Here is a 15,000-nt window from a genome sequence, read left to right as displayed (position 1 = left end):
TGCCTTTTAAACAATAATATACAAGGGAAAGAAACTCTGCCATTTTGCAGAACCTGTCTTTTCTGTATCCACACCTCAATGACATCTTATCATTTTGCTCATTGTCAATGTCACCAAGCTCGGTAACGTGATTGTTCGAGCGTCCACTCTGAGTCTGGGAGGTCGGTGGTTCGAACTGTGGCCGAGTCACACCAAAGACTTAAAATGGTACATGCTACTTCCTTGCTTAACTCAGCACTTAAAAAAGGATAAAGCATAGAGAGATAACCATTGGTGGGTAGCCATTGTGTAGGTTTGTTGAGTCTAATTACCTCCTCCTGCATTGAAGTTTCTAATTAGGAAATATAAAAAAGTAATAACCCTATTCTTCGCATGAACTTGATGCAATATAACATCCGCATCCCTAAATAATTATGGTATCTCATTTGATCTTCAGTCAAGGAATGTGTCTGGGGTGCCAGCACGCAATGACCTCTTATTCTCAAAAAAGTACCGTGAGGTTTTTCATGACTACATCTTAAATGCAGATGGGACAACCATCTTTCTGTCCACTAGTGAAGTGCAGTATGCTCTGAAATGCAGCACTCCACATTGGCAATGCCACAAGAAAGTAGTTTTAGGCAGATTTAGAACCAGACAGCTATGATGACCTTGAGGAGGGGGAGGAGGTATACAATGCCTTCAGAAAGTATTCCCACCCCATTGACTTGTCACATTTTATTGTTGCAACCTGAATTAAAGATGAATTAAATTGAAATTTTTTTGTCACCGATCTATACAAAATACCTCATAATGACAAAACATGTTTTTAGAAATTTCTACAAAATAATTAAAAATTGCGAGCTGAAATGTCTTGCGTCAATAAGTATTCAACACCTTGAGTCCACTACATTGTATAAGTGCCTTCGGCAGCGATTACAGCTTCGAGTCTTCTTGGGTATGTCTGCATCAGCTTTGCACATCTGGAGTTGGGGATTTTCTCCCATTCTTCCTTGCCGATTTGCTCAAGCTCTGTCAAGTTGAATTGGAAGTGTTGGTGAACAGCAATCTTCAAGTCTTTCCACAGATTCTCAATGAGATTCATGAGGCTTTGGCTGGGCCACTCAAGGACTTTCTGGTTCTTGTTCTGAAGCCATTCCAGTGATGCTTTGGCTGTATACTTAGGATCACCGTCCTGATAGAATGTAAATCTTCGCCGCAGTCTAAGGTCTTTTGCACTCCGAAGCAGGTTCTCCTCAAGGATTTGCCTGTATTTGGCTCCATTCATTGTTCTTGATGCCTGATGTTGGCGGATTGGTTTGGGTGGTAAGCTTGGGATCCTAGGATCCTGAGTTCAAATCCCACTCAGCTGTTGAATTAATATCAGGTGGGGTTGACTGCCTGTCATCCTTCCGAGGTTGGCAATATGAGTGCCAGCTTGCTTGTACCCTGTGTCAGAGTGGTGACCCATCCAGTATTGTACCCAATAGCCAGGGAGACTGCTAGACAGTACCAACGCTCTACACAGAGTATAGTCCCAATAGATGGATGGATTGTTCTCTCTATCATTACAAGTCTCCCAGTCCCTGCCGCTGAAAAGCATCCCCATAGTATGATGCTGCCAGCACCATGCTTCATGGTAGGGATGGTGTTATATGGGTGATGAGCTGTGCTCGGTTTCTGCCAGATGTAGCGCTTTGCATTCAGGTGAAATAGTTAAATTTTCGTCTCTTCAGACCATGGAATCTTTTACCTCATGCTCTCAGAGTCTTTCACGTGCCTTTTTTGCAAACTCCAAGCGTGTCGTCATGTACCTTTTTCTCAGGAGTGGTTTCCATCTGGCCACTCTCCCCTAAAGCCTAGATTTATGAAGTGCTACAGAGATTGTTGTCCTTCCCACAGGTTCTCCCATCTCAGCCAAGGAACTCTGGAGTTCTGTCAGAGTGGTCATTGGGTTCTTGCTCACCTCCCTGAACAAGGTCCTTCTTGCCCAGTTACTCAGTTTGGTCAGATGGCCAGCTATAGGAAGAGTCTGGGAAGTTCCATATTCTTTCCATTTCCTAGTGATGGAACTCACTGTGTTCTTGGGAACTTTCAACACTCTATAAATTGTTTTATACCCTTCCCAAGATCTATGCCTCTTCACAGTTCCTTGGACTTCATGGTAAAGTTTCTGCACTGACATGCACTGCAACTGTGGAACCTCATATAGAAAGGTATGTTTCTTTATAAATCATGTCCAATCAATTGACTTGGCCACAGGTGGACTCCAATCAAGTTATAGAGACATCTCAAGGATGATCAAAGTAAATTGGATGCACCTGAGCTCAATTTGGAGTGTCATAGCAAAGGGGTTGAATACTTATTGACTCAAGATATTTCAGCTTTTCATTTTTAATTAATTAGCAAACATTTCTAAAATCATGTTTTCACTTTGTCGTTATGGGGTATTCTGTGTCGATCAGTAACAAAAAAATCTCAATTTCATCCATTTCTAATTCAAGCCCCAACACAACAAAATGTGACACAAGTCCAGGGGTGTAAATACTGAAATGAAGGCACTGTATGTTGTGTGACTGATATGATTGATGATATTGTTACGAATTTGGAATTCGATTGCACACAACATACAGGTTCCTTTAGTCAGCGATGTCAATAAGTGCTTGTTCCCTAGATAGCTCACCTTCCATTGTTTAAATGTTCAGAAATCGATTAGATGCGCTGCGAATCAATTTAATAGTTAGGGAACGAACAATGGAGGCATTCTTCCCCCTCTTCTGCGAAGAGCAAGAAGAACCCTGCCGTCCCGTGACTCATGATGTTAACAACTCCCTCCCACCCGTGGCTGAGCAGGGGATGGAGCACGAGGGCATGAGTCATGAGTCACGCCGGGACCGGGGGAAGGGCGGGAGAAGGATAAGAGGAGATCTTTTCTTTTGTTCGTGGGCAGAGTTGGAGAAGGGAGTTGAGGGGAGTCGTTCAGCAGACCGTCGGGTCCTGCTTGGCTTGCGTTCGGGTTGAGGTCTTCGGAAGCTTTTTGCTTCGGCTGTCTCAGTGAGCTTCGGCTGCGGCCTGGCTCGGGAGGAGGCCTTTTGCTTTGGTGGTTCAGTGAGCTTCGGCTTCTGTTTGGCTCGGGAGAGCTTTTTGCTTCGAGCTGCTTTGTTTTGGAAGGAAGTTGAGCTGGTTGCTCGAATCGAGCTGCGAATGGTGGCTTCTTCTTCTTCTTGGTTTGTGGAGCTCTTTGTTCTCCATTTTGGTTCCCGGCTTGGTGCGACTCATCGACCTCTTCTTGGAGGTGGTTCCTCGGGGAAGCGACACATCGACAGGAAGGATCGCAGCTCACGGCGATTGGATCCAGCTTGCTCTCGCTGGAGCCCGGGTCCGAACAACTTGAAGACCATACGAGGTGGAGAGGTTTGAGATAGGCTCTGGGTTTCAGCTCACCTGTCCTCCGAGCTGGAGCTCGTTATTAAAGGCCTCTGCCACCATTTCTTGGGTGTGTGTGTGTGTGTATGCGTACTTTTGTCCGTGGGCCCGTCTTATAAGTAGGAAATTGTTAAGTGCTTTGTGTGCTGTAAATGTTTGCATTGCATTTCATATAGACGGTCATAGTTTTTTTGTCGTGCTTTTGTTGCTTGTATAATTGCATACGTGTTTTGCCTTGTTTAATTGCATACTTGCTTTATTATAATAAATGTCCTTGTGTGAATGTAAACCTGTTCGTTGCGTCCATTCCCTAATTGAACTGCCGTATTGCACTCGGAATATAGTTTTTTTTTTTTAATAGCCGGTAAAGTGATCGGGTCCAACGGGACTGCGCGATAATACCCCGCTCGGTTATCCCAAAAGGAAGCGAGCTGCTTAAGCGGCTCGTTTCCAAGCGGTCCCGTTGAGGTACAATCTCTCGGTCACCAACCTGCGCGAATAATTAGGTAAATCGAAGATTTGGCGGTCGGACCTTGTAGCGCGGGTAGAGTGCGGACAAGGTTGTGGTATGGTTAAAAACACACCAGTGGCTGGTTTCCGGCGTTGATCTGGAAAGCCGCGACTGGATTGTCCGTTCGGTGGGCGAAGCGACCGCTATTGGTTAGACGCGGTCGTTCACACGCCGACGAGTGGGAAGTCTGTAACAATATTCATAGTGTGTAAACACAGATTTCACATTATAGAATTTACTCCATTTATCCGCTGCATTATATTGGAGTATACTGTTGCGTTTATAGTATGACTGTTAATAATGAGTGGGTGAGGAGTTGCAAAACACTGAAGCAGCTGCTTCGGTGATGGCAGGCTTAATGCCATTTTATAGGTAATAGCATGCCAGAGCAGACGCAAGTAATCCTATTCCGAGGCTAACCCCACACCAGTTATCACGATTTTAGCCGAATTTAGATCCCCACGGAAAGCCAATGTCGCTGAAATAAGTGACATGCAGGAGGCGGATTGCTGAGCAGAAACCAACAATCTTAAGAAATGTGGGTTTATTAATTAAAAGTACATGAGCAAGAGACACAAAACGGATGGACCCAGCAGATGAGGGACAGATGATCAAGGATGATAAATAAATAAATAAATAAATAAGCCATTATATTACAATAAACCACCCCTCGGTGGGCGTGCCATACCTTCACCCACACTTGCACACAAACCAGGCAATGATTGTTAATCAAACTCAAATGTCCTCAAGGGAACAGTATGAGATTAAAGTAGACCAGAACAGGGCCCATACTGGGCAGGGATTGTGGAACAGTGAAGCATTCCCCACAAAAGATGAGCTTCCTGCTCTACGTATGGTCCAAGGCAAGAGAGGGAGAAAAATTGCTTCTCAGGTGCTCATATAGTCCACATTCACCCTCTTCCAATTCCTCTTGGCTCTCACATGATGCAATGCAGCCACTCAAATGATGCCTTCCCGCTGCCAGCCCAATCAGGACAGCTCATTGCTCCAGCCAATTGCAGAGCTTCTCTTTTCCAGCGGGTCCAGCCAGTAGCATGGAATTTTATTGCAGCAGTGGGAGGGGTTGCCCCAGGTGTCAACAATGACTACACATGCAGTGATGTCACATCCTCAGGCCCAAACCAATGCTGGAGTGAGGGCAGTGAAGGGAGCAAACTTCACGACGCATGCTGGGTGACCTCATTTTATTTATCCTCTGGGGGGTCCTTTCGCCTCTCCTTGCCTTGCCCTTGCCGGTTCAGTCAGGAATGATGGATCACATGACACTCTTAACCTAGCTATCACCACCACAGATAACACCACCTTCCAAACAGGACAACTTAGCCTAAATGTGAAGTTCCTGTTCCAGGTTAAAACTAACTATCCTACGTGAGCACACAGTCCTTGCTATGGTCTTACTTTTTACAAACTATCTTGTACCACACACATGTAATAACACTTTCAGCTTCTCTCTGTGAATTCCCTTTTGGCTGGGTCTTACTGTGCAGAAACAAAAAGTTAAGAAAATGTAAAATGTTTGGAATTATATGCATTACCCCACAACTTTGGTTCTTCCAATGATGCATGAGGCAGCAGTGATTGTTTTGAAGCCAGATCGTAATATTTTACTTAATTAAAAGCACAACTTCTACTGACTACTTCCATTGATACAAGTCATTGTTTTATACATATTTTTTTTTAATGCAGCTTGTGGCTGTTGGTTGCATCATTGCTGGGACCATAGCTGTGGCACTGATTCAATGCCCACTATTACCCATAAGCTGGTACTTATTTTGCCAACCTCAAAAGGATGACAGGCTGAATCAACCAACCTGGTATTATTTAACAGCACAACAGGGGCTCAAACTCAAGACCCCAAGATGTTAAACCAGCCACCTTAACCATGAAGCCAACACCAGGCTTATTGGTGAATATTGATCTCTCAACTAATTAATTTGTGTGGATGGCACTCGCCTCCGATTGCACGTGAAAGATGGTGGAGGCGGACGAATTGGGGCAAAAGGTGACATAATGATGTGGAAGGTTCTAGCTAAACTGGCATCCCTAATTGCCAAATTTTCCTCCAAAAGATGATCCTCATACTACAGTCTAGGAGTCAAGCAATGGGGAAGAAATTGGATGATGTCACATTGTGTCATTGTTATTTATTTAAAAGTTTGTTGATATATCCTCATTGCCCACGTTGATATCTCACAATGCCCTTGTTTACTCATGCCCCAATAATAATCGTGTGTGTGTGTGTGTGTGTGTTTTCTTTTTATGAGACTTGGCAGCTTGGTGTGCCCATAGCCAAGGGTGGAACCACTTATGTTGGGCTGTGTAGGTCAATGCTCGAGGTAACAGCTGAAGGTCAAAATTTTGTGCAATGCAATTTATTTGGCAAAGTGTGAACTTTGTTGCTACAAAAAACAACAGACAATTTGTAGCAATACTTAAGATATGGTTGAGAGGTTCCCAGCAACGAAATTGTACAATCCAAAGTTCAAAGTTCAATGTCACAGCAGCCAGTCAAAGTTTGACGAAATGCAAGTTTAAAAAGCCTTCAATGAAAAACCCATTTCATTTATATCCGAACAAAACGTTGTGAATGTTTGTGCATGATGAGAATGGATTATTTTTGTGAATTGGGTTTAAATTGTGGTATCTCAATTGCAGATGAATATGTACCGTGTATTATACTCATCATAAAATTCCCAAATTACAAAAAAGGAATCATTATGATCACTTTGCTGAGCAGTAATGGTTGTTTGTTTCGGAATCAAATCATGGTTTGGGCAGTGTAAACTTTGGGTTTTTTAGGTTTGTGAGAACTTATATCACAGCAATGTCAGTATCTCTGCTTATCTGTATACAGTACATCTCTGTTTATAAGTTTTAATAAGATACTTAACAATAGTGTTGAGCTCTGCATGGTGTAGATGTCTGTGCTTTTGTAACTACCTCGATAAATATTCATATAAGCAAACATTAATATCTCTCAATGACCTCGTTATTGATGTAATAATGCATTGATAGATGCTAATTACCATTACTGTTCACTTAGCACGTATAAATCTTTGCCACTATATTAAAAATGTGATACGAGCCATGACTAGTAATGGAGACAATTGTCGAGGAACGATGGACAATACAACCGCTGACTGATCGGAGGGTAAAAGGCCTTCGGGGATCCAGGACCTGCTCCTTGGCATAAAAGTCAAGATACCGAACCAGCTTGGTTGCTGAGCCTGCACGCATTAAGAGAAGAAAAGGAAGCAGAGTTTTATGTCTTACTAACGAGTCTGGATAGGCCATGGAAAAAAGGCCTTTAGGGGCTTCCTTTGTTATTTCCTATCCAATATAATCCTTGCGCCGCTAACCCTTTATCCTATCATCCTTCGCAGGACGATGGGCTACAAAAAGCAGTATGTGAAGGTCCCTTCAGGCCACTGCTGGATTGAGGGTGACCACAGAGGGCACAGCATGGACAGCAATGCCTTCGGGCCTGTGAGTTAAATACATATGTTGACCCTTTGTTTTTGAGTTAGTGTTGTCGAGGCAACCTGATTTTTCTGGCTTGTTTGAACTGTTTGTGTTTTATTTTGTACTCACCAAGGGGGAAGCAATGATGTTTGTTTACAATTACCTTTTGTCATCTTCATTTTTAGCACACCCAGAGCACCTCTCCGGTGGTTTGGTGGATTATCTTTGGAGAACAGGAGTGCCAGGGAGGGCTGGGTCATCACAAGTGGCAGTAAAGTTGTCATTTAATGGTTCAGCACCACGTGATAGTTTAAAAGGCTTAACATAACTCACGCACAAGAGGACGAACCACATAAACAGGATGTAGCTGTATTCAGCTTATGGGATTTGCAACTACCCCTCCCCTTCGACCCCCAGCCACCATTGTATGTCCCGGGTGTACACTGGTACACTGTGCACCTTGATAGCTGGTTAAAGTATAGCTGATGTGAAAAAAAAACATCTCCTCCCTCCATCCCCATGCCCTGCTCCTCCTCCCCCCTCCCCACCACCCCACCACCCCATTACCCCCAAGCATATTCTTCACTTCTGCCCTCAAAGCTTTGCCCTTGTGTCTATGATGGGCTCTTCATCATTTAGTTGATTGAAAGCCATTTACATATTATCTATATAATGGAAGGGTAAAGGAGGGAGAGAAGGAGCAGGGAATCATAGTTGAAGTGGGAAGATGAGAGATGATCAGGAAATGGAGGGGAGTGGATGGGGTAATGTGTAAAGAGGGTCGAGAATGTAAGATTCTGCTTTCCTTGCAATGTACATGGCTGCTCGCAGGAAGGAACAAACTATATTTGATCCACCTTAACCTCATGAGTGCTTTTCTGACGTTCATTATAAAGCTTCAATCATTGTATTTCACAAACTGTGGAATGAGTAATGGCAGGCCTTTGACTTTTCAAAACTATCGACTCATTTGCGCAAGTCAAGGAAACAATTCTGGAAATATCTCACGGGGCCTGAGAGTGCAAAGTGAAGTGGCACGGCCAAGGGCAGGGAGATGGAAGTGAGCTTTTGCATTGTAGCCGAGGAAAGAGTGCCAACTTATGGACACACTGTGAGATGTCACCAACGACCTCAGCTCAGCCAGCCTCAGGAGTGTGACTTCCTTGGTTGCCAAGGCAGCGTGGTTTTATTCTGTCTCCCATCGTCATCCATTCAACAGAAATTTGTCTGAGACGTCTGAAATACCGTACTCCTGGAATGACCAAGGCTGGCGTGTGTCACGACCCGAATGTTATTTTCTTCAGACCCGAATGGATGGTCACAGGGAGTAGAGCAAATTGGAAACAAGAATGCATGAGTTGTTGCAGAAACATGATGCTTGACCAAGGTGGCCTGTTATTACAAATGCCACTGCAGGGTTTATAAAGCTTTCATGTGGCACGGATGGACCGATGGTTCCGCAACACACGATGCGTGAAGGCATGGCGTGTGACCGCCATGCTGCAAAGGAGTGTTCAGGTTTATCTTAAATGTTAAATTTCAAACGCAGGTGTACATACAATTTTTTTTTTAAGGCATGATGACTCTTTGAGGTTTAAAGGCAACGATGGTGCTTTTCAAACCTCTCCCGAAACTGAAAACCGTCGGCTGGCAGGATAACCTCGATGTACGCACACTCGCCTCTCAGCTGTTTAGCCCTGGTTTGAATCTCGACCAAGCTATAAACTGTCATCCTAGTGTTTCGCAGGCAGGGCGATTCATCAATGTGTGTGCCATCCCTCGCATGGTTGGTGGATATTAAAGATCCCACGGTTTCCTTTGTGGAGAGTATGCGTGCAATCACCAGCACCCTGAACAAATTCCAAGTTCCTGCCCTAACCTACATGGGACACTGCATCGGTGGCACTGCCCCACCCCTGCAAAAACTGAAGCTACCGCAGCCATGTGCTGCATACTAACGACGAGGATGACTGTAAACTGTGTACGAGGGATGTTGGACAAGACGGTGGCGTTGCAACAGGTAAGGCAATGAAAGTGTGCCTCATTAATTCCCTGCTCAAACACCCATCGGCTGCCTCCTGTGCCCAGACACCACATCAAGAGGATTTTGCTTACCTACTCCCCGTTTTTATGGCAGAATTAAATTGCCATGTTCTACCGACTTCCTTCACTTTCACTGAATTATTCACCTTTTCCTTGTGTTTTCACTCGAATTTGCTTTCGAAAGGTCTTTTTTCAGAAAACATGTTTTCATTGGATCCCCCCCCCCCCAAAATTCAAGATTTCCCCAATTATTTTGTGCACGATTCTTTATGTCGGATTATGGAAAATCTAATGCAACCTCGTTAATTTGCACTCGTCGATCACTTGCTTTAGAGGTTAGAAATGAAACATAAATTGCCTTAGTTTTTCGGGGAAGTAGAAGGGAGGGGGTGATAGTCGTCTCACTCCCATTTGAGATTGAGGAGCCCCATGTAGCTGACATCATTGATGGTCCATGGAAAACAATCAGCAAAATTGTGAGAAATACAAATTGTGGAAGACAAACACACTTGTCAGTAAATCAGAGTTTGGTACAAATTAAGGCCGAGGTCACATTTGCCACGGCGGCCGTGGGGTCTCCAAAATCTACGGCCATGAGCAATTATACGGTGGCCGCAGTATTTCCACGGTCACACAATGTAGCAGTCACATGTGTTTTTATTTTTCGGGGAGCCGCACGGCGTATTTATAAATTGTGGAGACCGAAAACGTGGGGTTGCCGTACGGTCTTTAATTTGATGTCGCACGGTGACCTTTAGGGGGCCCTGCGGCGGCCATAGAATTTTCAAGGCAGACGCAAGGTAGCCTCAAGGTGCCCGCAAGGCGATCGCAGGGGGCCCTAAGGCGAACGTGCGGCCAGATGGACGGTACTGAATGGGTTAATTTTTATTTATTTTTTTTTTACCAGTTTTTTTTTTCGGCTTGTCGAATTGCAACAGCGAACGTAGAAATGAAAAAAGTTATAACTCCGCGTTATAATTCCACGGCGACCTTACGGCCTGCAAAATATAGCCACATGGCGTAGGGCCACCCTGAGGCCACCTCAGAAACTCTGCCGCCACCGCACATTTCTGTCAATACAGAGGGCGTACGGCCGCCGTATCCTCGCCGTAGAGCAAATGTGACTTAGGCCTTAGGTCTTAGAAATTGTGGAGACCGAAAACGTGGGGTTGCCGTACGGTCTTTAATTTGATGTCGCACGGTGACCTTTAGGGGGCCCTGCGGCGGCCATAGAATTTTCAAGGCAGACGCAAGGTAGCCTCAAGGTGCCCGCAAGGCGACCGCAGGGGGCCCTAAGGCGAACGTGCGGCCAGACGGACGGTAACGAATGGGTTAATTATTTTAAAAAATTTTACCATCTCTTTTTTTTCGGCTTGTCGAATTGCTACGGCAAACATAGAAATGAAAAAAGTTATAACTCCGTGTTATAATTCCACGGCGACCTTACGACCTGTAAAATATAGCCATACAGCGTAGGGCCACCCTGATGCCACCTCGGAAACTCTGTGGCCGCCGCACGTTTCTGTCAATTCAGAGGGCGTACGGCCGCCGTATCCTCGCCGTAGAGCAAATGTGACTTAGGCCTAAGCAAAGGCTCAGAAATGCCAAAGTTTATGCCATAGAATGGCCTTCTTTGGGGACTCGCACATGCCGTGTGCGCTTCAGGAATTAAATGTCTTCCCATAGGGACGAAGCAACGCAGGTCTGCCATAGACTTTGAGAGCCATGCTGAGACCTGGTGAGACTCGTGGTGTATTGCATGCCAGTATCGCTCCCATCCCCACCTTCCCCAGTCTGAGAGGGCATTTACGATATGAAGTGCATACAACAGTAACACGTGTCAGTCCTTGATGAAGACTATTCTGTGGCTGAAACACCAGACTCTCTGAGCCTCTGTCCTTGTGAATAGACCAATTGAATTGCTTGTGTGTTTGTGTTCAACTCAATGTACACGTAGAGGGACATTCATGAAACTTACGCTAGTTTTCAAGAGATTCTCTGAATAAATCCTCACATTTGTTTCATCAGTTGGTAACAAGTTAACACCAGAAGCATGGAAATCTTTGTAAAGGGTATGCAGCTATTTCAGGACATCTCACTTTCACATCATAATCAGCAAAACCAGATGCTCCTTGAGTGTTCCAAAGAGAGGGAAATCACGTGGTGACATTTCTAGACTGTAGTGGTAGGAGTGCGTTGGTTAAGTACTTCCAATCCCAACCGCCTTCCGATCAAACAAGATTTCTTTTGACCCAGCTGCTGCTTCCTTTTGAGAATTGCATATGCAAATGAATGATTCGTTCCACAAAGACTAGCAGGATGGCCTAGAAGTACGCACATTCGTCTCTAAGCCGTCTCGCCTGGTTTGGAATCTCGGCCCAGCTATAAACTGTCGTCCCGGTGTTTCACAGGCAGGGCATTTCATCAATGTGTGTGCCGATGGATGTTAAACTGCATGTCCCATCTGCCGACATTAGTTGGTGGACATTAAAGATCCCATGGTGTCCGTGAAGAGTAGGTGAGCTATCACCGACACTCTGAATGTCTTACAAATTCCTGCCCTAATGTACAGAGGATGGTGCATCAGAAGCACAGTCACGCCCTCAGCCAATGATGCCACCCCATGATCCTTGTGCTGCATGCAAAAGCAGACGAAGAAGAACATTCTTACACTTCCTTTTACTGATGCACAGTTCGGCTGTAATATCACACACTTGATGCAGCGATTGCCCAAACTCCACTGCTTAATTCGGAGAATATATTTGCAGGGATCACAAAACTTCACCAAAAAGTCACAGGTCACCAGACTTTCCCAAAAGGACAGAGTTTTATAATTTATTTTGGTTACTGGCACAATGTAACCTACTCTTTTTATTAGTGGTATCCTAGCATCTTAACCACCCATACGTGAATACTATCAATTGATATGATCCCTTCCAAAGAATAACACACTCAATGTTGCATCACCCGACCTGTAAAGCACCAGTTAATAGTCAGAATGGGAATCGAACCCTAACGAAACAGCTCAAGAAGAGCACGCTACCTCTGCATTATCCTGTCAGCCCACATTTTCCTCCAAATGTATTGACAATCTTTTCTACAACTTGATAACCCTGACTGTGTCTCCCATGACCATTGTATTCCCCCATCACTCCATTATGCCTATCTAAGCCTTACACCCTGTCACTGAACTCATATTGGCCTGAAGGACGGAAAATTTTCACTTCACTTTCATAAATTGCTTTCATTTCATCACATCCGACTGGATAGTGCAGAAGTAGCACACTTACCTTTGAACCATATCGCTTGGGTTCCATTCTCAGCCCGACTATAACCTCTCGGATTGGTGCTTCGCAGGCAGGGCGTTTCATCACGGAATGATCGGAGGGACATTATGCTTGGGATCGTCTGCTAGAATTAATTGGTGGACGTTCAAGATTGTACGGTTCCTCATGAGTCGAAGATGAGTTACTTCCTGCACCTTGAACAAATTACAAATTCCAAAGGCAAACCACTGAGTGTAATCCTCACCATGACTGCTTTAGCAGCACTGACCTGCCTTTGGGCAGAACATCAGAGAGAGTATCATCACAGAGTTTGTGAAAACATCATGAACATTCATAAAGGTATTGGACGTTCGATGGCATATAGCTGAAATCAAAAGAGTGCCTGTGATGCGTATGGCTCAAGGCATAGCTGTCGGCACTCCAGGTGTGCTTTTGTGAAATGCGATGTTCCAGCAAAAGCAACATAATTTATAGTGTTGGTATGGCCTGCGAGGCAGTAATCGACAGTCTGCTCATGATACAATGGAGAAAGATGTAAAGTCAGCCTGTAGCTCGAAAGGCTGTGCAGGAAAATAGACAGCCGGCTTTTCCTTCTGTATTTTTACTCATATTTTCCCAAAGTGGAATTATGGTTGGAACCTCCGCTCTGAATTGGGAAGGTCGGTGATTCAATCCCGACCATGGTTGATTCATACCAAAGTCCTTAATAATGGTGCGTGGTGCTTTTTTCCTTGATATTTAGCATTTATGGGATAGAGCCTGGACAAACCCTCTGAGTTGGAATCCCATGAGATGCAAGGTGTGCGATGGGGTTGATTCTCCTTAAATACCCCGCTGACTGCGGAAAGAAAGGTGACGTCATAAGGTGCTGCCGGTGACATCCAGAATGCACCGGGAAGTTCCATCACTTCCTCGAAAGGCACTGGCTGTTTTGTCTTTGAAGTCATATCCGGTTTTCTCTTACGTCTCTGTCTGCACGCCACAACTCCTCCATGAGAATCTGTAAATGAAAAAGTGGACTTGAAAACCTTACCATGGGTTGTTTGCACGGAGCAAACGTTCAGTGTTGCCCTTCTTTCGCAATTGTCTTTCTTTTGACATTAATTAATCCATGGCTGTTAACTAAATTTATTTAGTGCTTTGGTGGATAAAAATAGAATGAGTAACTAAAAGGAAATTTGCTCAAGATGGCGTCATGCCACACACAAGGAATAATTATTTCCCTTGGCGACAACCGAATGCCATCAAAAAGCACAGATTTTTTTTAATGCTATTCCGAGGAGACGTATCTCTGAGAAAACAGTGAAATGTAATCGCTTTTGGCAACTCCTCTGCTCCACTGAACCTATGCATTGCCTTTCCTTCAATTATTTCCTCATTCTTCTGAGCAGCATCTGATTCGTGACAGTGCAAAGCACCGCTCAATCTTTTGCTTGGAGACTCCCTTTTTGTAAGGCTTGTATCTAAATCACAATAAATGGGAGGTAGACATGCATGAACACTTATCCTTACTCCAAATGTTTTCCTGCCTTTTATCGTCAGCTTCCAAAGATCCTGGGGGAAAGAGGCTTCCTGCATACTCTTATCGCCCTGTGACGGCTGAATGATGTGACAGCTCCCACCCCGACCCCCATTCCATCTATTGATTTTCTTGGAACACGATAAGCATCCAAAGGGGTCGCTTACCGCAGCTCAAACTCAGAGAGTTGGTTCATTGTATTGAATAAACATAGTGTTTGCTCATGTAGACATCCAACTATTTAAAGTCTGATGGTGAGAATCGAGAGAAGAGAAAAGGGTGAGTTTGGATTTGATAGATAAACCTTTACCTTTCTCGTCCACACCAGCCCTCCGATCCTCAGTAATAATATTCACTTTACCAATACCTGCACACCAACTGAATCCCTTCTCCCATGTCTCTTTCCATTACCAGAACTGACACTTTGATCCTGTCCTAACAGCTCCTCTCCTCAATTGCCCTGTACCGAAACCCCATTTCTGCTGCTAATTAACATGCAATTGGTGGTGGATTGATACAACTTGGTTATGACTATAGATGGGCAGGAAGGCGTGTGTGTGCGTGTGCGTGTGTGTGTGTGTGTGTGTGTGTGTGTGTGTGTGTGTGTGTGTGTGTGTGTATGTATATATATATATATATATATATATATATATATATATATATATATATATATATATATATAAATGTACTCCACCAGTCAAAAGTTTTAGAACACCCCCATTTTTCCAGTTTTTACTGAAATTTAAGCAGTT

The 15,000-nt window shown here is 44.3% G+C and overlaps 1 protein-coding gene across 8 annotated transcripts in view; it reads left to right on the top strand.

Annotated features, from left to right (window-relative positions):
- The window catches only part of IMMP2L (inner mitochondrial membrane peptidase subunit 2), a 399,170-nt gene that overhangs the window by 313,580 nt on the left and 70,590 nt on the right, over window positions 1-15,000 (top strand). For 7 of the 8 annotated variants that reach the window (XR_015061555.1, XM_085894669.1, XM_085894668.1 and 4 more), the window contains one exon: window positions 7,321-7,423. Coding sequence is in view for 6 of the 8 variants with exons in the window: in XM_085894669.1 (XP_085750795.1) it covers window positions 7,321-7,423 (103 nt within the window). In the remaining 2 variants the exon portion in view is untranslated. Of the gene's footprint in view, window positions 1-7,320; window positions 7,424-15,000 lie in introns of those variants that run through there. The other variant, XR_015061554.1, reaches the window with a different exon arrangement.

This window comes from Eptatretus burgeri, chromosome 9 (genome assembly GCF_056783735.1).
Source record: "Eptatretus burgeri isolate ZD-2024b chromosome 9, Ebu_testis_v1, whole genome shotgun sequence".
Taxonomy (NCBI): Eukaryota; Metazoa; Chordata; class Myxini; order Myxiniformes; family Myxinidae; genus Eptatretus; species Eptatretus burgeri.
The sequence above is the reverse complement of the archived record's forward strand: the minus strand, read 5'-3'. Positions and strand labels throughout refer to the sequence as shown.